Genomic DNA, 22,833 nt, shown 5'->3' on the forward strand with positions numbered 1-22,833 from the left:
AGAGTTCATTCAGTTATAATCTGAATAAGGATCTTAAGATAGTTTTGTTTAAGGGATTCTATCTGTTGAGTAACTTTGTACCATAGAAATAAAGGCTATCATCATTAAAAAAAAGATTTTCAAGGGAAAATGTAGGGGTGCATTTTTTTCAGCCTGGCCTAGGGCTTTAAACTCATCTCTTTCCTTACATATCTACTGGACACCTAGGAACTTGCCTATGACGAGAATAAGCACAGACCCTGGTATGAGATCAAGTAGATGGAAACAGGAAACATTATCTGCAGGGAAGGTACTTACTTAAGATTTTCACCCTTCATGTCTTTTTTTTCCTTTTGCAAGGCAATGGGGTTAAGGTCATACAGATAGATAATTATTAAATCTCTGAGATGGGATCTGAATTTAGGTATCAGTTGATACCCAATATAATAGTGGTTTCCAACCATTTCAAGTATGAAAATGCCTTTTTTACAAGAAAAAAAAAATTTTATAGTGTCCTTTTCCCACATCAACCATCCATTTTTTTCTTTTATTAAAGATTTTATTTGATTTTTACAATTTTTCCCCCAATCTTACTCCCCGCCCCACCACGGAAAGCAATCAGTCAAAGCAGTCAAAGCAGTCAGTCTTTACTTTGTTTCCATGTTGTACATTGATCCAAATTGAGTGTGATGTGAGAGAAATCATATCCTTAAGGAAGAAACAAAAAGTATAAGAGATAACAAGAGCAGACAATACAGCTATCCATTTATTGAGAAAATACAGCATAACAAAAAAAACTAGGACTTCATGAACTTTAAAATGAATGCATAAAAATAGCTATTATAATCAGTATGATTTGAATTCAGTCTCCCAGATCAAGGCCTGCTAAATCTTCCTCTCATAGTTTTAGGGGTACACTCAGGGGATGGAGTATTACTTCTCTAATACTGTCAACTTGCCCCTGCTGGATGGATTTCCCTCACAGTTAGATTTCAATGACTAGTATTCTAGTTCCATTTAAAATCAATTAGCTTTTAGATAATGATATTAACTTTAAAGGTATAGCAAGAGCAAATATAGAAAACTTTGTCCCCTATCCCACCTTGATCTCTGAAGAACATCGATCCCCCTTAAGTTTCCATTCAAAGGACAGATGAGTCATTGTCTGTCTAGGCTCCCACTGGACTGGTTCCTGAAGGTCACTGCTTGTCTTTTGGGTCTTTGATGTTGAGCTGGCTACAAAACTGGCAATGGTTCCCAAATCTCAGATTCCTGGATTCTTGATGTCTTTCTCTCTTTAAATCAGACCTCCAGATTAATCCTTGGAGGCAAAGGTTTTTCGTTGTAGAGCACTGGGGAAATAAACATTAGTCATACCACATGCTAATATACCCAGTGGGTTTGAAAAGTTGGTCATTACTTTTTTTTTTTTTGCAAGGCAACAGGGTTAAGTGGCTTGCCGAAGGCCACACAGCTAGGTAATTAAGTGTCTGAGGTCGGATTTGAACTCCTGACTCCAGGGCTGGTGCTCTATCCACTGTGCCACCTAGCCGCCTCTGGTTATTACTTTTTAAAAATTTTCTCCCATTTGGAAAATTGGCAGGCATAGGTTTTGAACACATTGTTCATGTCCCCAATTCAAAGAGCTCTTTAGGTTCTCAGAAGCATAAGCATTTGTGCACCAATAGGATGGAATTTCAGATCAGTCAATATGGTTCTATATTATACAGTCCAAAAGGACAAGTGAAAATCACAATTGTCCCCAAATGTACAGATCCAAAAATGAATATTTCACAAAGTTTGTTAATGAATACCACTTTCTAAGTATTCAACAAGTTCTTGGTTTAGTGTTTTTAAGTTGTTCCCCACCTGTGTGACCTTGGACAAGTTACTTAACCCAATTGCCTTAAATAAAAATAAAAATTACAAAAAAATTGTTCCCCAACACAAAGGCAAGAAAGAAAATCAGCTTCATTATTTCAGAAGAAAACCTGATCCCTATGGAACTTTCCAGACCATGTGGGATTCTCCCTAAAGGGATTAAGGAGCTGAGATCAACTGGAATTCACTTACTCTCCAGTAAGAAACCAATTATCCTATTGGGGATACCCTCCATAGAATATCTAGTACAGGGCGGAGCCAAGATGGCGACAAGAAGGGATCAAGTCTTAGGAGCTCTCTGATAAAACGTGAAACTAAGGACTCTAACTAAACTTTCCAGAGACAAAACCCACAAAGGGACCCAGTGAGGCAGTTCTCCTATTCAAAGTAACCTGGAAAAGAGCAGAAAGGCTCTGCTCCCTGGGTCGGAGGGGCGGCCCGCCAAAGCCAAAGAACTTCAGCCTTCCGGCAGCAGCCCCAGGGTGCGGCAAGCCACTGCTCACAGCATCGGGGGAGTCTCCTGAGCTGCACCCGGGGGAGCACCAGAACAAAGTAGGGGAACAGCAGGGGACCTCTGCCAGAGCGAGCATGTGGAGCCCAGCCCTCAGGGCACACAGCTAGTCTTTTCACAGCCCAGATCGGGGAAACAGAAGCAGGAGGAGCTGGTAAGCAGGAGCCCCCAGGGCATGAGCCCATTGAGCTGAGGGAGGGGAGTGAAGAGAGAGAGACTGCAGAGCTCTGTCCTCTGCCTCTGGAACAGGACTTTGGGGCTGTGATCCCATTCAGATACTGATCCCAGTCTAGGCCCCCCACCCACCTCAGCCCCGTGGCAGAGGGGGGTGCATATGGTCATTCACAGACCAGGAGGAAGGACAGAGCCTCACACACTGAGACCCTTGTGGGAGTGTCCCAAAAGCTCAGGAAGCACCCCAAAACCAGGCTCAGGCTGGGAAAATGAGCAAGCAGAGAAATAAGAGGAAGACCATTGAGAAATATTTTGCGCATGAGCCCAAGAAGGATCAAAATACTCAGTCAGAAGATGAAGAAGCACAAGCTCCTGCATCTAAAAACTCCAAGCAAAACAGAAATTTGATTCAGGCTATGACAGAGCTCAAAAAAGACTTTGAAAATCAAATGAGAGAGTTGGAAGAAAAACTGGGAAAAGAAAGGAGAGAGATGCAGGAAAAACATGAAAATGAAGTCAGCAGCTTAGTCAAGGAAATCCAAAAAAATGCTGAAGAAAATAGCATGCTAAAAACCAGCTTAGGTCAAATGGATAAAACAGTTCAAAAAGTTATTGAAGAGAAGAATGCCTTAAAAAGCAAAATTGGCCAGATGGAAAAAGAGATAAGAAAACTCTCTGAGGAGAACAAATCCTTCAGACAAAGAATAGAATTCAGGGAGATTGATGAATTTACCAGAAATCAGGAATCAATACTTCAAAACCAAAAAAATGAAAAATTAGAAGAAAATGTGAAATATCTCATTGAAAAAACAACTGATATGGAAAACAGACTTAGGAAAGATGATTTAAAAATTATTGGAATACCTGAAAGTCATGATCAGGAAAAGAGCCTTGACATCATTTTCAAAGAATTACTACAGGAAAATTGCCCTGATATTCTAGAAGCAGAGGGCAAAATAGAAATGGGAGAGCATCCACCGATCCCCCCGAAAGAGATCCCAAAAAAACAACCCCTAGGAATATTATAGCCAAGTTCCAGAACGGGAGTCAAGTCAAAGAGAAAATATTACAAGCAGCCAGAAGGACACAGTTCAAATATCGTGGAGCTGTAGTCAGGATCACACAGGACTTAGTAGCACTACATTGGAAGCTCGTAGGGCTTGGAATATAATATACCGGAAGGCAAAAGAGCTTAGAATGCAGCCAAGAATGAACTACCCAGCAAGGCTGAATGTCCTCTTCCAGGGAAAAAGATGGACTTTAAATGAATCAGGGGAATTTCAAATGTTCCTGTGGGAATAGCCAGAGCTGAACAGAAGGTTTGATCTTCAGATACAGGACTCAGGTGAAGCATGGAGATTGGAGGAGAGGGGAGAAATATGAGGGACTTAATGAGGATGAACTGCATGTATTCCTGCATAGAAAAATGACACTGATAATACTCATATGAATCTTCTCAGTTAATAGAGCAGGTAGAGGGAGCTTTTATAGTTGAAGCACAGGAGAAAGCTGAATTCGAAGACAAAATATGGTGTAAAAATGGAGTGAATAGAAAAAAAGGGAAATGTAATGGGAGAAAGAAAAAGGAGAGGGGGGAATAGGCCAAGATATTTCATATAATAAGATTTTTTTTATTACAATGAGCTATTGCAATGATATGGAAGGGGGGAGGCAAGGGGGAATGAGGGAACCTTTGCTCTCATCAGAGGTGGCTAGGAGAGGAAACAGCATATATACTCAATGGAGTATAGGTATCTGGAGTAAGACGGGGGGGGGGGGGAACAGGGGGAAGGGGTGGGGATGTGAATAAAGGAGGAGAGGATGGACCATGGGGGGGGGAGTGGTCAGATATAACACATCATCTTTTTTACTTCTTGCAAGGGGCTGGGATTGGAAGGCCTGTCCAGGACCATGGGGCCAGGTGGATTCTGGGCCTAAGGGGTGGTATGGGGGCTCAGGGCTTCTTGGCCCCAGGACTAGGGATCTGTCTGCTGCCCCACTCAGCGACCCTACAGCAAAGTCAGATTGAAAGGAGAGAGAAAATATAGTACATGGTTGTGGAGAAATAAGAAAGGAGGTAGTTGCGATCAGCAATGGCAATGTTGGAAAAATATGGAAGTAACTTTTGCAATGGACTTACCATAAATAATGTGATCCATCTGTGACAGAGTTGTTGGTGTTGGAACAATGACTCAAGCACATTTTTTATTATTATTATTTGGGGGAGGGTGCAGGGCAAACAGGGCTGGGTGGCCTGCCTGGGGCCACATAGCAGGGTGATCTTTGGGTGTCTGAGGCCGGATTTGGGCCTGGGTGCTCCTGACTCAAGGGCCAATGCTCTGTCTGCCACCCAGCCACCCCTACTATTATTACTATTTTATATCATTTTGGGTCTTTTTTTTTCTTCTTTTATGTTTTTGCAGGGCAGTGGGGATCCCGTGGCTTGCATGTCACATGGCTGGGTGATTGTTGGGTCTACGGGGCTGGATGTGGGCTCGGATGCTCGTGGCTCCAGGGCTGGTGCTTCATCCATTGCGCCACCTGGCCATACCTACAATTATTACTATTATTTTTTTTAATTTTAATTTTTTCCTCTGCCCTTTACTTTATTGCCCAAGCAAGTCGATATTCATGGGTGGAGGGGTATTTTGTTTACTCTTAAACAAGAATATTTTATTAAGGTAAAAAAAAAAAAACATTTGTACAAAATGAGAATTAGAACATAAAATTAAAAAAAAAAGAATATCTAGTACATCCTTCACAGAATCTTCCACTTTTCCCTCTATGCATAAGGTCATCCTTAGTGGTTCTGGCAAATTTACTCTTGAGTATCAATTCCAAAATCAACTCATAATTTCTGCCAGTGAATCCTTTCCCCTATAGACAATCTTGTTGGGAGTCTAACCCCATAGACTTACAGGGCATATAGATCTTAAATAAGGCAAGGATTATATTTCTCTTTGTATATAAAAGCCCCAAGTAATTAACCATTTGTGATTAATTTCTTTTCTTAAAAGCCTCACTTTTCTTGGGTTTATTTGACTTTGTGGACTATTTTCTCTAAATGAATCTACTCATCCTTTTATTGGGTGAAAATAGAATTCCAACAAGATTCAGTAATATAATTAGTAATAGTACTAAAACCTTTAACAAATTAATGAATAAAAAACTTGTAAAAATTGTCTCAAAAGTAACTTGCTTGAATGGGAAAGACACATGGAAAAAAACTACAATTATGGCTTTCAACAAAGAACAAATTTTTTTTTGCCAGGTTCTTTAAGATCCCCTGTAAACAGGGTATTCTCTCTGTGTCTCTCTGTCTATCTCTCTGTTTCTGTCTCTCTCTGTCTCTCTCTCTCTCACAAACACACACACACACACACACACACACATACAAACATGCATGCAAAAAAATTGTGGAGAATCTTTCTATTAGTGTCTGCAAATAGAAAAGAGTTGTTTTTATCCCAAAGTCCCATATATAGCAAATATGCTCTGGTTCACTATTCCAAAGCCAAGGTAGCTACCCATCACATTCCCATCACATTTTTATTGGGTGACAATGAGGGACTGGGGGGGGGGAGGGATGCTGGTACTTTTGTTCTTCCTATATCTTCAAAGAAAATAGCCCTTTCTAAAAGTTAATTGATGTGAAATGGTTAAATGGAACTGAGGCACTAATCATTGGTGGCTAATATTGAGGGCCACTACTTGGTGGGGCTTGAACTGATAGCATTTTAAATAAGAGACATCCTGATACCTCAGCATCCACTAGAATGATGAGGGAGTAATGATGCATATACCAATATCCCATTACACAAGCACTGATATAGCTTAATATTTGCAAAGTTTTTCCATATGTTTCTTCACTTGACCCTATTATCCCCATTTTAAAGATATGGAAAATGAGGCTGAGAGAGATCAAGTGACTTGCTAGTAGTATCTGAGTTAAGATTCAAACTCAGTTCTTCCTGACTCCCAGAGTAGTACACCTAGTAACTTTTATTTTAATCATCACATTTGAAAATAGTAATATTCATATGGGATATTCAGTCTAAAGAAAGTTGACTTTATAGGGGCAGCTAGGTGGCATAGTGGATAAAGCACCAGCCTTGGACTCAGGAGTACCTGGGTTCAAATCCGGTCTCAGACACTTAATAATTACCTAGCTGTGTGGCCTTGGGCAAGCCACTTAACTCTATTTGCCTTGCAAAAAAAAAAAAAAGTTGACTTTAATTTTTCATTGATTTTTATTAGCATATTTTGTTTTTATATCATCTATATTTCCTCCAATGCCTTCCCTGCCCCTTCAAAAGAGGCTCTCCCTTATATACCTGTGTTTTTTTTTTAAAAGAAGAAAAAGATAAAAACTAAACAATATATCAAATAATATGGTATCCTTAATCAATATATTCAGTAACATAATGTTTTACTGGAGTTAAAGATAAAAGTGATATTGCTATATCATGACTAAGTCTGATATTCTTTAATATAGAATTATTGAAGTCCAATGGCAAGAAAAAAGTCATGACAACTGACAATGGCCTAGGATGCAGTAGATAACCTTGGCATCTTTGATCTCTAACCAAGCTGTAAGCATTCCAAAGGACCTGCTTCAGCTACCCTCAAGGCCGATGGAACAAACCTCATCCACCCCTTCTTCTGGGGGAATCTTCTTGACCCATTTGAGGTCAGTCAGTACCTTCAACCTGATTTAGCTGCTGATTTTCCTAGGTGTGGCCACTGATCATTCTATAGCTTCTCGGAATCATAGGTGAGAGCTGAGTTCCAGGTAGATAGCAATGGTGAATGAGCAGTAAGAAAAGGTTCAGTAAGATGTACTAGTCCTTCTTGAATACTCTATACATCCCTGAAAATTGTTAACAGCCATATGAAAGAATTTTACAAATGACTAATAATAAAAGAAATATACTTCAAAACAACTCAAGGTTTCACCTCATGTCCTGCAAACTGGCAAAAATGACAAAATATGGGAAAAATCGATGTTAGAAGGGTTTGGGAAGATAGGTACACTGGTACATTGTTGGTAGAACTAAAAATCAATACCATTTTGGAAAGCAGTTTAGAATTATATAAATAAAGTGACTAAAATATTCATACCTTTTAAGGAGAGATTCTATAACTAGACTCATATCTCATATTATCATTGATAAGAAGAAATCCTGATATACACCAAATATTTATGGCAGCACTTTTTTGCAACAGTCAAGAACTGGCAATATAGTAGATGCCTATTGATTGAATAATGGCTAAATAAATTATGGTATATGAATGTAAAGGAAGATTACCATGCCATCAGAATGAATACAGAGAAGTGTGGTAAGATTTACATGGTCTACTGCAGAGTGAGGTAAGCAAAGCCAAGAAGGCAATATACAAAATGACTACAATATAAATGGAAAGAGCAACAACAAAACAAAAATCAAAAGTGAAAGTTATAATTTATAAAGAACAAGCTTGGCTCAAAATAAAAGATATAAGAAGATACTCTATCTTACCCCTTTGTATAGGAGGGAGGCCCACAAGTGTTGCACATTGCCCACATTTTCAGAATTTTTTTTTAACATTTATCAGTTATGCTGGGTTTTTAAAATTTAAACATACTATTTTTAATAGTATTTTGATATCTAAATAGTAATTAGGCTTTAAAAATACTTTATGTTCCATCAATTGGGGAATGGCTGAACAAATTGTGGTATATGTATGTTATGGAACACTATTGTTCTATTAAAAACCAGGAGGGATGGGATTTCAGAGAAGCCTGGAAAGATCTGTATGAACTGATGAGTGAGATGAGGAGAACCAGAAGAACATTGTACACCCTAACAGTAACATGGAGTTGATGATCAACCTTAATGAACCTGCTCATTCTATCAATGCAATAATCAGAGATAATTTTAGAGCACCTGTGACAGAGAATACCATATATACCTAGAGAAAGAACTGGAGTTTAAACAAAGACCAAAGTCTATTACCTTCAATTTTTTTTAAAGTGTCTTATGTATTATGTAATTTTGCTATCTCTAATATTTTATTTTCTCCTCGAGGATATGATTTCTCTCCCAACACATTTAATTTCAATCAGTTATAGCATGGGACCAATATAAAGTTTATCAGCTGCCTTCTGTGGGGAGATGGGGGGGGAAACTGTAAAATTCAAAACCTCACAGAAAGTGGTAGGTAGAAACTACTATTGTATATAATTGGAAAATAAATAAAATACTAATTAAAAAAGAAAATGACAAAAAATACTATTTGTTACATAGGATGGCTTTTTGGGCAGGGGAAGGGCAGGATTCTTTGTAAAATGATGGGGTAAAAAACCAAATACTTATTTAAAAATTACAATATTGGTGCACATATGGATTCAATTTATGTTTGGCATTTGAACCAATGTAGCCAGCCCTTCAGAGTTGCATTCCCTGTAGTAGAATTTGAATGCTTGGCAGTTCAGCTCTAGAAAGGACTTCAGTGTCTGGTTCCTTTTCTTGCCAGGTGATCTTCAGAATCTTCATGAGATAATTTAAATGGTAACAATTCAAGTTTTTGGCATAGAACTGGTATATAGTCCAATTTTCACAGGCACGCAAGGTCAGCACTATAATTCTGTAGATCTTCAGTATGATAGGCAATCTAATACTTATTCTCTCCCATATTTTCCTTCAAAACCTCCCAAACACTGAGCTAGCACTGGCAATGAGTGTGTCTACCTCATCATCTATGTGTATATCTCCGGAAAGTATACTTCCAGATAAGTGAACTTATTCATAGTATTCAATATTTCTCCACTTACTGTAACCAGTGGTTTTACATATGGATTGTGTGGTGCTGCCTGGTAAAGAACCTGTGTTTTCTTGGTGTTAATTGTTAGACCAAAATTAGCACAGGCAGCAGGGAACCATACTTTGTTGCATCTCCGCCTCAAAGGTTGTGCTGATGCATAATCATCTGCAAGCAAAAAAATCACACACCAACTCTCTCCACTTGAATCTTGGCTTGTAACTTTTTCAGGTTAAATAATTTACCATCAGTGTGGTAGCTTATCTTGATCTGTTTTTAACCTCTTTGAAGGGGTCTGACAACATTGCTGAAAGCATAACGCTAAAAAGCATGGGAGCAAGGACACAGCCTGCCTCAGGGCTGGAGAATTTTGTCACTCAGAACCTGTTGTTAGCATGCTGCCATGAAAATGACATGTGATACTGTTACATTTCTCTGAGTAACCAAATTTTAGGGTTTTGGTTTTTTTTTTTTTTTTGCAAGGCAACTGGGGGTTAAGTGGCTTGCCCAAGGCCACACAGCTAGGCAATCACTAAGTGTCTGAGACCAGATTTGAACGCAGGTACTCCTGACTCCAGGGCCGGCGCTCTATCCACTGTGCCACCTAGCCACCCCCTGAGTAACCAAATTTTGACATAATTTTCCATAAGCCTTCACGACTTAACAGTGTCAAAGGCCTTGGTCAGATTGATATTGCGTACAGACCTCTGTTCTGCTCCTGGGGTTGTGGGGCAGCAGACACCATATCAACCATTCCTTGGCCCTTTCTGAAGTCCACACTGGCTCTCAGATAGATGACCATCTTCCAAGGGAAGGGTCAACCTTTTAATGAAGGCCCTGGCAAGAATAATGCTAGCATAAGAAAGAGAACCCTGTGATTGATACAGAACAACCTAATTTCTTTACTTTTACGTGGATAGTCAGTGGAGGCATTCTTTAAATTCTGGGGGGAATAACCTCCTCTTGCCATAAAAACTGGAAAATTTTAGTCCCCTGCCTTGTAAATCTCATCTTGGGATAGAATCAGGTCCAGGTGCTTGGCCCAGTAGTAGTAGTATTCAAAATCTCTTCTTCAGGTGAACCTTTGACTAGAGTGGGATTGACTTCAACTTGAGGTAAACAGTCAGTGGCTTCAGCATTGATTGATTTAGGTTTTTTTTTTTTTTTTTTTTGCAAGGCAAATGGGGTTAAGTGGCTTGCCCAAGGCCACACAGGTAGGTAATTATTAAGTGTCTGAGACTGGATTTGAACCCAGGTACTCCTGACTTTATCCACTACACCACCTAGCCGCCCCCAGCATTGATTGATGATAGTCTGTTGAGAATCCTATGGAAGTATTCAGATCATCTCTCCAGGATCATGTCCACATCACTAATCCATTTGGCTCCATCTGCACTGAGTAGTTCAGTTCAGAGCATCATAAAACTGCTTTGGATTATTACTATAAACATAAAAGTGAATTTCATCTGCCTTCTTACTGAGCCAAGAATCTTGAATTTCTCTTAAGTTTTGCTTGTACTTTACTTGATGGAGTTAAATGCTGGCTTCTTTGAGACAGATGAACTACCCTGCTGGTAAAACCTGTGATGTTCTTGTTTGTTTGTTTTTTGAGTAGGTTCTGAGTTTCCCCATCATTTTTGCAAAGCTGATCTTGTTGTTTGTGAATGCTCTGGTCAAGATGAGAAAATCTGGTACTGTACACCAAATCTTGGAAGGTTGCCCTCTCTTTTGCTGCTCCACTGTTGCCAACTATATATTGGCTCAACTCTCCCTCCAAGCTATCAAGAAACTGTTCCCATTTGGAGTTCACTAATCTGTTAACATTAAATCTTCAGATTGTTGACTTGCTTTGGGGCTGCCACTTTTGTTGAATGAGAATATTTAACTTGGAGAGGATAAGTCTATGCTAAGTATATCACTCACCATCATCACTCTCACATCCTGTTTGTCCCTTCTCATTACAATGATATATTTTCTGTAAGGGTACATCCACAAAATTTTATTATATGTAGATAAACAGAAGCCAGTTTTTGGTAATGAGAAGGTCACGAGATGTAAAAGTTTCAGTAGTAAGTGACCATTGTTGTTTCTGACTCCATTCTACCCAAGGACTCCCTGTCTTGTCTGGTTGCCTGTGCCTGTTTTTGCATTAAAGTAATCCAAAATTATAAGCTTGTCTTCTTTTGATACATTAATAATGAAGATCTTTGGGTCTTCATAAAGTTCTTCTTTGACCTCATCAAGGTTAGTCATGATGGAGCATATGATGTTTGTCCTTTGTTCTCAAAGAAAACCATGACATCAGGGAGGTGATGCCACGATAAGCACATGAAATGAATTTGAGTGAGGGCAACTGTTATAAGTCACTAGCTTCACTTTCTCCTCTGGAGCCATCTGGATACAGTGGCCAGATATGAATCAAGACAATTGGAGATGGCCCTGGCAAGCAGGTTAAGTGACTTGCCCAAGGGCACAAAACTAGTGAGTACCAAGTGTCTGAGACTGGATTTGAATTTTTGTCCTCCTGACTCTAAGGCTGGTGCTCTATCTACTACGCTATCTAGCTGTCCTTTGCTCTGGTAATGGTGATGGGAAGACCAAACTGAGGATGCCATGGGGATGGAGCATATACACTCAGGATGGTGGCATGGTGCTTTTCCTACAAGTGGCAATCACATTGTTAGGCATCTGCTATTCTCTCCTTTTATTAGGAGTTGGCTAGATTTGTGTGCAAAACCTAGTCCAGTTTCATGATGCTCCCTTTTCTGCATCTACTCCAGAAAACTTTGTATCCAACTCCAATCTTTTTAAATTGGCTTTCATTTGCCAACCTTGTTTCACTCAGGGCTGCTATTTGGATGTGAAACTTACTGAATTCTCTCACAAGAGCTCTTTGTCTTTCAGGTCTATTGGATTTTGTGTTGTCCATAAGCGTGTTCACATTCCATGTATGGATAGTGAGTAGAAAAGTTTTTGAATTCCAAATTCTATCCCTCCCTTCCTCTCTTCCTCCTTCCTTGATAAGCAATCAGATATAGGTTACAGATGTATAATCATGTAAAACATTTCTGTATTAGTCATTTTTTACAAGAAGATTCAATTAAAAAAAAAGAATGAAAGAAAGATAGTATGCTTCTGTCTGCGTTCAGACTATCAGTTTTTTCTCTGGAGGTATATAATATGCTTCATCACAAGTCCTTTGGGATTGTCTTGGATCATTGTATTGCTGAGAATAACTAAGTCATTCACAGTTCTTCATCATATCATATTGCTGTTACTGTTTCCAGAACTGCTTGTTTAACTTTGCATCAGCTCATTTAAGTCTTTCTAATATTCCATCACAATCACCTACCACAGCTTGTTTAGTCATTTTTCTAATTTCCTGGACACCCCAGTTTGACAAATAAGCCTATGGATATACTATGTCACCTCTCTGGCATATGCTGCATCCCCTCCCAACTCCCCTTTAATGTGTTGTCTTTCCTTATTAAAATTTAAGCTCCTTAGGGTGGGGACTATCTTGCTTTTAATTGCATCTTCAGTACTTAGCATTATTGAAAATGGATTTGTTAAGGAGAACATAACTGATTTCATTTTGTGCTATATTTACTGTTAAATACATTTACTGAATGTCTCCTTCAGTACCTCCATTCCCCAATCACTTAGTTATAAAAGAAAACTCATAGGTCTTTGAAAGAGTTCCAAGAATTCGTCCCCTTCCACTTTATCCTACCTAATAAAGTATGTAATAGGGACTTTTAAAAAAAATCTATCTAATTGACAATTATTATAGCATAATATATTATATTGTTGGTTCAGTGAAATAGTTCTCCTAAAGGATATATTTCTTTTCTATGGTAGTAATTCATTTTTTCATTTGGTAAAAATATGGCTTTTCCTGCCTACTTGATACCCGATCTCACCCCAAACTGCTCTGTAAAAAGAGTCTGCCTAGCTGACCTTTTTATTCTTATCCAAACTCTGGGTCATGTAGCTCATGAGGAGGGATTATACATAAATGTCATCCATGGAATTTTGAGATACACATGTCCATCACTTATTGTTGGTGCATAATTAAAAAAAAAATCTTGAGTGGATAAACTGCAGTGTACTTCTCTCTGTAACCCTATGCTAGCTTATTTGTGCAGAGGCTAGCAATGAGCTGGAAAACTCTTCTAACAGCCCAATTCTTGATTCATGTAAGCACTTGATAAATGATTTATCGTATCATATACCATATCATAGCATATCTCTTATTTCTTTTTTTTTTTTTTTTTTTTAGCTTTTCACAAGGCAAATGGGGTTAAGTGGCTTCTCCAAGGCCACACAGCTAGGTAATTATTAAGTGTTTAAGGCCGGATTTGAACTCAGGTACTCCTGACTCTAGGGCTCATGTTCTATCCACTATGCCACCATATCTCTTATTTCAAAGGAGGTATTCATAATTAGACCCAAGACACGTTGTCTCCCATCACTGGTTTGCCTCCTCAGCTCTTCTTTTAAGTTTTCCTGGTTACCTTCAAGACTCAACTCTGGTCCCATCTTGTATAGGAGGAAAAGTTGAGCTCCTTGAGGATAGGGGTCATGTTTTTGCTTTTGTTTTGTATCCCTATGTACATCCTGGTACATAGAGAAGTACTAGGTAATACCCTTCAAATGAATCATTTTACACTTTAATAACTACTGATGTGTGACCTTGAGTAATCTCTCAGTTCTAGGCAACATTCTAAGACAATGAGTTAGAGAAGTATTGACCTGTACTGTTAGGTGGAGCTTCCTCATCTAAACTAATAAAAGTACAATTTTCAAAAATCATTTATGAATGCTCACTATGTACCAGGATATCCCCAAGGAGCTCAATATGTCAAGGAGACACTTGGAAAAAAAAACTCTATATACAAGACAATGTAAGGTAATTAGCTGGAAGGATTGTGAAATTCTTACTATACGAGATAGGATTTGAATTGAGTCTTGAAGGTAGCACCAGCTACCTGGAGTCAGGAGGCCCTGAGTTCAAATGTGACCTCAGACACTTGGCACTTACTGTGTGACCCTGGGCAAGTCACTTAACCTTGATTGCCTCGAATGCAGGACCATCTCCAGTTGTCTTGATTCATAGCTGGTCGTTGGCCCAGATGGCTCTGGAGGAGAAAGTGAGACTGAGTGTCTCCTGAAAGGTCAAAAGATGAACCCTGGGTACAAAGGAAGGCGGCATTGTAAATGGAAGTGAATGCAAAGATGTTTACTGGAGGAATGGTGGCCGGTTGGTTCAAGCAGACTCCAGTGGTGGGCAGTGGCGAGAGCAAGTCTTTTAAAGGGTACTGGGTACAGGGGGTAGGTTTCTATAGGGACCGGGAGTCACTGGGGTCTCCTGAGGGGGTTTGTTTTGTTTGGGGCTCACCAAAGTGAGATGATGGGTTCTTTGGAGTTTTGATGGAGATTAGGGTTCACCTCCTTGGGAAAGGATGATCCGTGGGATGCTTGTTAGGAAACAATGAAACTCAGGCCTGGATCCGGCCCGGCCAGGGAAGCACAGGCGCTTGCTGACTGACCAGTCCACATTTTTCGGGGTTCAAATTTCTCTGCTGGTACCCCCAGGCCGGTTCTCCATAGCGATGGCTCGGAGGATTGTGGTGCAGGCCCGGGGTCGGGCAGCCCCCGTGGGAGTCCAGCTTCGCTTAGGCAGATGCCGCCAGCACTGCCTCCGGTTCGTCGTCTGCCAACGAGGATAACCGTCAGGCTCCCCCGGGGTGGCCGTGGGGGTGACCCCGGGGCGGGCGGGCCCCGGGCGGGCTGGGCGGCCGCCTGCCGGGCCGCTAGCGGGGCCACGTGCGCTCGTTTGGGCGCCAGGCCCGGCTGCGCGGGCGCTGGGCGAGCGCTGATTGGCTGGCTGAGTCCGGCTCCGCCCCTCGCCGACCCGAGAGGTCGCGCATGCTCGGCTTGGCCGGGCCGCCGGGGAGCAACATTTTCCGCTTGGGGTGGGCGCCGGATAAATTTTCTGGGATAAATCGTGGGAACTTGGGTTCCAGAGATGAAATTAAATGGTCGAAAAGTCCTGACCCTGCCACGTACGCTAGGCGTCGGGTGAAGCGGTCTACCTCTTGCTCACCGCGCATGAGCGGAAGTCGTGCGTCATTTTTAGTGACCTCCATCAGAAGCCGCTGTGAAAATACCTTTTGTTTGGGTTCACGTTCCACTACGGGCCAGCGGGGGAAGGACACGTACGTGTCTGCAAAGCACAGTGCATTCGAACGAGGATCAAACTGCCCAATGGCGTTCTAGCTTCCCTTGGTAAAGAGGATGAGGTTAAGGAGGCCAAAGAGGGGAATGCTTCCGGGTCGCTCTGTGCCCTGATCCAAGATGGCGGACGAGGCCACCCGGCGTGTCGTGTCCGAGATCCCGGTGCTGAAAACCAACGCCGGGCCCCGGGACCGGGAGCTGTGGGTGCAGCGACTCAAGGAGGAGTACCAGGCGCTCATCCGGGTTGGTGACGCGTCCTCGGTCGTCGGGGTGGGGGAGGGGGAAGTGGACAGCTGGGTTCTTCGGGAATAGGCTCCGGGCGGAAGCGGCTTCCGGTTTCTCTCTCTTGCGGCCCCCCCCCCCGCCCCCACATCCCCGAGATGCTGCGGTTTGAGGGAAATAGGCAAAGTGGCGGAGAAAGCCCCCACCCCGGACCCGGGCCCCTTTAGTATGTCGTAATCGTTCTTTTTTTGTAGGTCTTTGCAAGGAAAGTGGGGTTGAGTGGCTTGCCAAGGCCACACAGCTAGATTATTATTATTGTTATTATTGTTATTGTTATTGTTATTATTATTAATTTATACTTTTTTTAGGTTTTTGCCAGGCCACCCAGCTAGGTAATTATGAAGTGCCTGAGGGTGGATTTGAACCAGCCGCCCCGCCCCTTTAGCTTGGCCGAGACGCCCGGCCCCCGGGCTCCGTGCCTCCCATTTCCTCGCTGGGCGCGGCCCCCTCCTCCTTGACCCCTCCATACCCTCCTGGAGCCCTGGCGCCGTGCCAGGCGGCCTGTGCCCCGGACGCCCCCCGGCCCGAGCCCCGCGGGGCCCAGTGTTTATAGTCAGTGACGTCACAGCCTCCACAGAGCCGGGTGCCCGGCCGAGCCCCCCGATCCCGCCGGGCTCCCAGCCTGGGGTGGTCGGGGAAGCCACCCCGTCTTCATCCCCGCTTCCTTAAAGACTCAAGGTCTCCTTAACTAAGGCCCCCGGGTATGGTTTCCCTCCCCACGTCAGGGATTTCATTCTCAGTAAACTGGAAGCTTCTTGAGGGCAGAAACTCTCATTTTTTCTCTTTTAATTCTCAGCAACTCAATGCCTTAAACATAAATAAGATCTATTGAACTTGGGCTTTTCACTAGTCACAACAGGAAGGCAGCTGGTACTGTATAGAGGGCCCAGACAGCTGTGTGGCTTCATCTGTCAGGATCCTAATGTCGCCAAAGCTTGCTGGTGGGTTGTTCCTGCACTCAGCTGCCAAAGTTTTCCTCCTAAAGTGGAGGTCTGACCACGGCACTCTTAATCAATTCCAGTGATTCCGTTGTTACCTCCACAATCAAATATGACATTCTCGATTTGGCAGCCAAAGCTCTTTATACTTTCTCTTCCCCTCTCCAATCTTCATGTTCCCTACATCCATCCACATACTCCTCATCTAAGTGACATTAGCCTCCTTGTGGCTTTTTAAACAAAATACTCTATCTTCTGACTGAGCAGTTAGAAATAGCCTGTATTTTAATGTGATTTTTATTTTTTCCAATTACATGTAAAGATCGTTTTTAACAGTTTTTTGGTAAGATATTGTAAAAAAGTTCTACATTCATATTAGTCATGTAAAAGAAAAATCAGAACAAAAGGAAAAAACTATGAGAGAAAAAATATAAATTAAAAAAATTAAAAACAGTATGCTTTGGTCTGTTCAGACTACCTTATTTTTTTTCCCTCTGATTGTGGATAGTATTTTCCATCATAACTTTTTTGCAATTATTTTTGATTACTGTATTGCTGAGAAGAGTTGTATATCACAGTTTCTTATCATACAGTCTTGCTGTTGATATACACAATGTTCTTATTCTGCTCATTTCACTCAGCATCAGTTTATGGAAATATTTCCAAACTTTCCTCCCATTCAGGATTCCTTATAGAACAATAGTATTCCATGACGTTCATATGCCACAATTTGTTCTGCCATTCCTCAGTTGGTGAGCATCTCTTCAATTTCCAATTCTTTGCCACTATGAAAAGAACTGCTAAAAAAAAAAGAGCTGCTATAGATATTTTTATACATACAGGCCTTTCCCCTCTATTTTTTATGATCTCTTTGAAAAACAGACCTAGTAGTGGTATTGCTATATCAAAGGTTATGGACAGTTTTATTTCCCTTTGGGCACAAATACAAATTTCTCTCCAGAAGGGTTGTATCAGTTCACAATTCCACCAACAGTGTACCAGTGTCCTAGTTTTCCCATATCCCCTTTAACATGGATCATTTTCCTTTTTTTTGTCTTATTGGTCAATTTGATTGGTGTGAGGTGGTATTTCTGAGTTGTTTTAATTTGCATTTGTCCAATCAATCATGATTTAGAACATTTTTTCATATGACTGTGGATAGCCTTAATTTATTCATCTGAAATTCAGGCTATTCTTGCATGGAATGTTATCCCATCTTATCTACACTTCCTGACTTCCTTCAAGCTCCAACTAAAATTCTTCCTTCTACAGGAAAGTTTTCCCAATTTCCTCTTAACTGTAGTGCCTTCTCTCTGGTTATTATTTCTACTTTATCCTAGATATAATTTGTTTTTACTTATTTGCCTATTAGTTTGTGGGTTCCTGGAGAAGAGAGACTGTCTTTTTCCTTTTTTTTTCTTAATCTCCTAGTACTTAGCAGAGGGTCTGACATATAGTATGCCCTTAATATTAATTGGTTCTTAAAGTAGATTTCATGGAAAGAACCTTTTGCTCTGAGAATTCTAAAAGTTTTAAGCAGTTGTAGATATCTCTAAATTTTCCATTTAACTTCTCCAACTCTCCAGATGAAATTGTCTGTTTGAGTGAAAATGTGTAGTGGAAATTTATGAATCCCTTGTCTTATGGTGGGGAGGGCCCAGATTGACCAGGTAATACCGAGTTTAAATTCTAGCATTGCCACTTAATAGTTACTTTACCTCAGGCACACTGCTTAATTTTCTACTCTTTCAACACATTTTTGTGAAAAACAGATTCTAAAACTTGGGCAATACTTGGCTTACATAGCTGCCAGGAAACTTTTGTCATTTGCAGAACCTAATCTTTTTGCTGATACTGGTCTGGGTATTGGAGGATCTTTTGGTTTCTTCAAAGAGGTATCTATTTTGCCCTACAAGGAGCACCTCTTTGATAGTAGACGGGCAGGGCAAGGGAGGCAGTAACTCATATTTTTAGTGAGCATTTTTGAGCATTTTCTCATTTATTCCTCAAAATGAAGTGTTTTAAATGGTACTATCTCCAGTGTATAAATGTTGAGTCTGTAAATCAAATTATTGAGTGACTTGTTCATGGTCATATATAGCTTTTGAGTAGAAGAACTAGGACTCACACCTTGACTGAGTGGAAATCATGTTGCAAATTCCCAGTGATCTGTTCTGATGGAAAATCAACCCATATCTGTGTAGGCCCTCAGCTTTGGTATGGTCAAAGGTGACCTAGGTCAAGACCAGGAAGAGTTAGGCTATACTGAGAGGCCACATGGTCACATTTCTCCAAGGTGAGAGGAGAATTCTCTTCCCTCCAAGATGCCTCGTTTTCAAGTTTCCCTTTGCTGAAGATTATCAAGTGAAAGCTGTATGACTATTTGTTGGTAATTTTGTAACTATCTCAACAGGGTATGGGTTGGACTAGATGACCTTTGAAGGGCTTTCCAGCTTTTTAAGACTCTGACCCTATGATCCTTCTGTACCTTTAGTATGTGGAAAATAACAAGAATGCAGACAATGACTGGTTTCGACTGGAGTCCAACAAGGAAGGGACCCGGTAGGCATGGTTTCTGGGGAAGGGTGGGGTAAGGGTGAATTAGTGGATAGGTTTAGGGGTTTGACACCCCAAATCTCCTATGAGGGCTCTCCCCCTCCTTTCCAATCAATTCAGTGCTTGGGTAATGCTGCAGGCACAGCTCCCAGATTTCCAGTTTCCCTATTACCCCACACTACTTTTTCCACATTTATAGCTCAATCTTTGATATGGGTAGGAAAGAGGGGAAGAGAAGTGGGTCTGAAATCTTGGAATTTATTTCAGATGGTTTGGAAAATGCTGGTACATCCATGATCTCCTTAAGTATGAGTTTGACCTCGAGTTTGATGTGAGTGTGGTGGGATAGAAAATGTGGTGGTGGGGAAAAATAGGGGAACCCTTAACATGCAAGCTAGCCTCCTGGGCTAATGATAATGAAGGCATGGCTAGCTCCATGGCCAGGGTTACAAAACCCTGCATGGGGAAGGTCGCATGTCATTCTTTTATTCTTCTAGATCCCGATCACATATCCCTCTACTGCACCAGAGATTGCTGTCCCTGAACTGGATGGAAAGACGGCAAAGATGTATAGGTTGGGACTGAACTGGTGATGGGAGATGTTGGGAGAGCTTCATCTAGGATGGGCCGGGCAGTGATGGGCCTTTATTGACTTAATTTACCAGGCAGGGAAGGACATTCCATTTCTTTTTCAGTTGCTGTTAGATCCTGTCGTTGAACAGTCTTGAGTGTTCTTTCTTTTTCTCCCCCTCAGGGGTGGCAAAATATGCCTAACGGAACACTTTAAACCCTTGTGGGCTAGAAATGTGCCCAAGTTTGGACTGGCTCATCTCATGGCTTTAGGGGTAAGTATGGCATGTGGAGATCTTTATTTGTAGATACCATATATAAAAATAGGTGTTGGGGTAGAGGCCAGAAAGGTAGCTGAGAGTTACAAGGGGTTGGAAATGTTGCTAGATTTCCCCAAAGAATCTCAAGATCAGAATTTCTGTGAGGGCCAAAGTACACAGTGAAATTTCTATGGATTCCTTCTTCTCTAGTTGGGCCCTTGGCTGGCAGTGGAGATCCCAGATCTGATCCAGAAGGGGGTGATCCAGCACAAAGAGAAGTAATGCCTCTGCCTGAACTTCTGATGGACTTGGCTTTTGCCTCCTTTAGCCATGCACCACCCACCTTCATCTGCCCAACTGATAACATTGAGCCTTCTCTGCCTTTTGCCATGAAGTTGCAGTGACTAGGCCTCTGGGTTGCATTGCTACAAATGAATTTTTTCCCTACTATATGCTGGGACTCATAGTCTGGCATCACTTGGAGACAGGGCTGAGCAGACATTGGGACCATGATTCCACCTCTTTCCTATTCCTTGAAAAGATGTGAGGATCCTGGAGAGATGCAACATGAAAATTTGCATCCCTCTTCTGCTATGTCCTCCTCGAATAAAAGCTGCTTCCCCTGGCTCCTGTGTCTCATTCATTTCTGCTTGAGGAAGAGGAAGGACAGAAGGAGGAGAAATGGAGGGCACATGAAGTGAGCAAGCTTGTAGTGGCTGCCTCTAAGAGAATACAAAGTTTTCAACCTGGTATTTAGGTTCTTCACTCTCTTAAAACTACATCAATCTTAACACTTTATTTTCTCATAGTCTACATTCTAGGCACAATAGACTTATTAACTGTTCAAAATCATTGTTTTCTCCACATTTGTGCAAACCTTCCCCATGCGTAAAATGCACTCCTTCTAAATCTATTAAAATCCTTCTTTAGAAAAACTTCAAGATGCCATATCTGGTAGAAAAAAGGGCTACACACACACACACAGATAGCAGTTTTTCAGTGGTGGCAAACTGCTGAAACAAAGAAAATGACCAACAGTTGGGAAATGGCTTGACGGTATTATGGTATATGTACAGAATGCTATTTAAAGGGAATGGTCTCAAAGAAACACAAGGAAGGCACAGATGGAGAGTGAACAGAACATTACAGCAACACTGTAAATACAATTTTGAAAGATTTGAGAACTCTGATCAATTTGTGACCAACCAGAGGGACTCATCAGTGATGACATATACAACTCGCCTCCTAAGGGACCTTACAGATTGAAACATTTATTTGAATGTTGCTAATGTGGAAATTTGTTTTGCTTGGTTAAGTATGGTTATAAGGGTAGTTTCCCTTTTGCCTCACTGTGGAAGGTGGGGGAGGAAGAGAGGAAGGAGATACATGAGAAAAAGAAAAGTCTGAGTTCACTCAGATGTCATTGTCTTTATATTCAGGTTTTTGTTTTTTTGCAAGGCCATACAGCTTAGTGTCTGAGGCTGGATTTGAACTCAGTTACTGCTGATTCTAGGTTTAGTGCTCTATCTATTGCATGCCACCTAGCTGCCCCTGCCATTGTCTTTATAAAGCCTTCTCTGATGCTCCCACCTCCTTTTCAAATTATTTTTCTATTTTTTGAAAGATTTAACAAGTTTCACTTAGTAAAATAAATCTAAAAGGAAATCATAATACAATGAAAGATTTAAATCAAAGCCTCACCATTTAATACAAGTACTATGACCAAAATATCCATATCACATCCCAAAATTGTCCCCCTTAAAATATGCGTGTGTGTGTGTGTGTGTGTGTGTGTGTGTGTGCATGTGTGCACCTTACAGGATAGTAAATGAAATAAAATAGATCAAACATTCCAAAAGTTTCATTTTTGAATCCCAAATAGCTCCTATATTTGTTTTATAAAAAAAGCCCATCTCCCAATATGCATCTCAGAGTTCCAGGGAGTGTAGAAGAGCATGTAGCATATTGAAACTTTTAATCAGACTATAAGTATACTCCTATAACATAACTACCTTGATAAAAAGTTTAAATTGTTTTTATTCACCCTATTATTTCACCCTAGATGACTTTTTTTTGTGTTCAAAAATACTGAACCTGAAGTTCCCTCTTCAATTTGTTGTAGAAATCATGTAACCTAATAGTTTTTTTTTTTTTAGGTTTTTGGCAAGGCAAACAGGGTTAAGTGGCTTGCCCAAGGCCACACAGCTAGGTCATTATTAAGTGTCTGAGACTGGATTTGAACCCAAGTACTCCTGACTCCAAGGCTGGTGCTTTATCCACTAGCTGCCCCAGCGTAATAGGTTTTTGCAGGACCAAAATCAGTGTGGTTTCCAAAAAAAAGGGGGGCATTGTTAAATATTTCTGATTATAGTTGTTTCTAAAGAGCTAGAGAACACATACAAATACATGGGAACGACCTTCCCAAATAGTCAAAGAACATGAACAAGCAATTAAAAATAGACATTTTATTGATGCCTTTGTCTTTATTTCACAGTATTTCACCCCTTTCCCTCCCATTTAAACCTCTCTCCTTTTAGAAAAACGTTTAAGCGAAAACATGATCATTGCAGCTGATAATGTACACTATGAAAATCCTGGCTTTTCTGTGGTGAGAGTGTGGTATGTGTTTTTATGCTCTGGA

The 22,833-nt window shown here is 41.0% G+C and overlaps 1 protein-coding gene across 1 annotated transcript; it reads left to right on the top strand.

Annotated features, from left to right (window-relative positions):
* Positions 1-15,385: 15,385 nt before the first annotated feature.
* UFC1 (ubiquitin-fold modifier conjugating enzyme 1) lies at positions 15,386-20,818 on the top strand. The gene is made up of 6 exons (XM_074188139.1): positions 15,386-15,829; positions 19,301-19,368; positions 19,630-19,693; positions 19,860-19,936; positions 20,117-20,207; positions 20,403-20,818. Exons 1-6 carry the CDS (start codon positions 15,707-15,709, stop codon positions 20,472-20,474), a joined length of 495 nt encoding a protein of 164 aa, XP_074044240.1. The 5' UTR covers positions 15,386-15,706; the 3' UTR covers positions 20,475-20,818.
* The last annotated feature ends 2,015 nt before the right edge of the window (positions 20,819-22,833 follow it).

The sequence above is a fragment of the Macrotis lagotis genome, chromosome 5, assembly GCF_037893015.1.
Source record: "Macrotis lagotis isolate mMagLag1 chromosome 5, bilby.v1.9.chrom.fasta, whole genome shotgun sequence".
Taxonomy (NCBI): domain Eukaryota; kingdom Metazoa; phylum Chordata; class Mammalia; order Peramelemorphia; family Peramelidae; genus Macrotis; species Macrotis lagotis.

Excerpts from the sequence above, each read along its gene's own strand:
- UFC1 (XM_074188139.1), top strand. The coding sequence starts at position 15,707 with ATGGCGGACGAGGCCACCCGGCGTGTCGTGTCCGAGATCCCGGTGCTG. Across the intron at positions 15,830-19,300 it reads AGTACCAGGCGCTCATCCGG|TATGTGGAAAATAACAAGAA; the intron begins GTTGGTGACGCG and ends CTGTACCTTTAG. Across the intron at positions 19,937-20,116 it reads AAGACGGCAAAGATGTATAG|GGGTGGCAAAATATGCCTAA; the intron begins GTTGGGACTGAA and ends TCTCCCCCTCAG.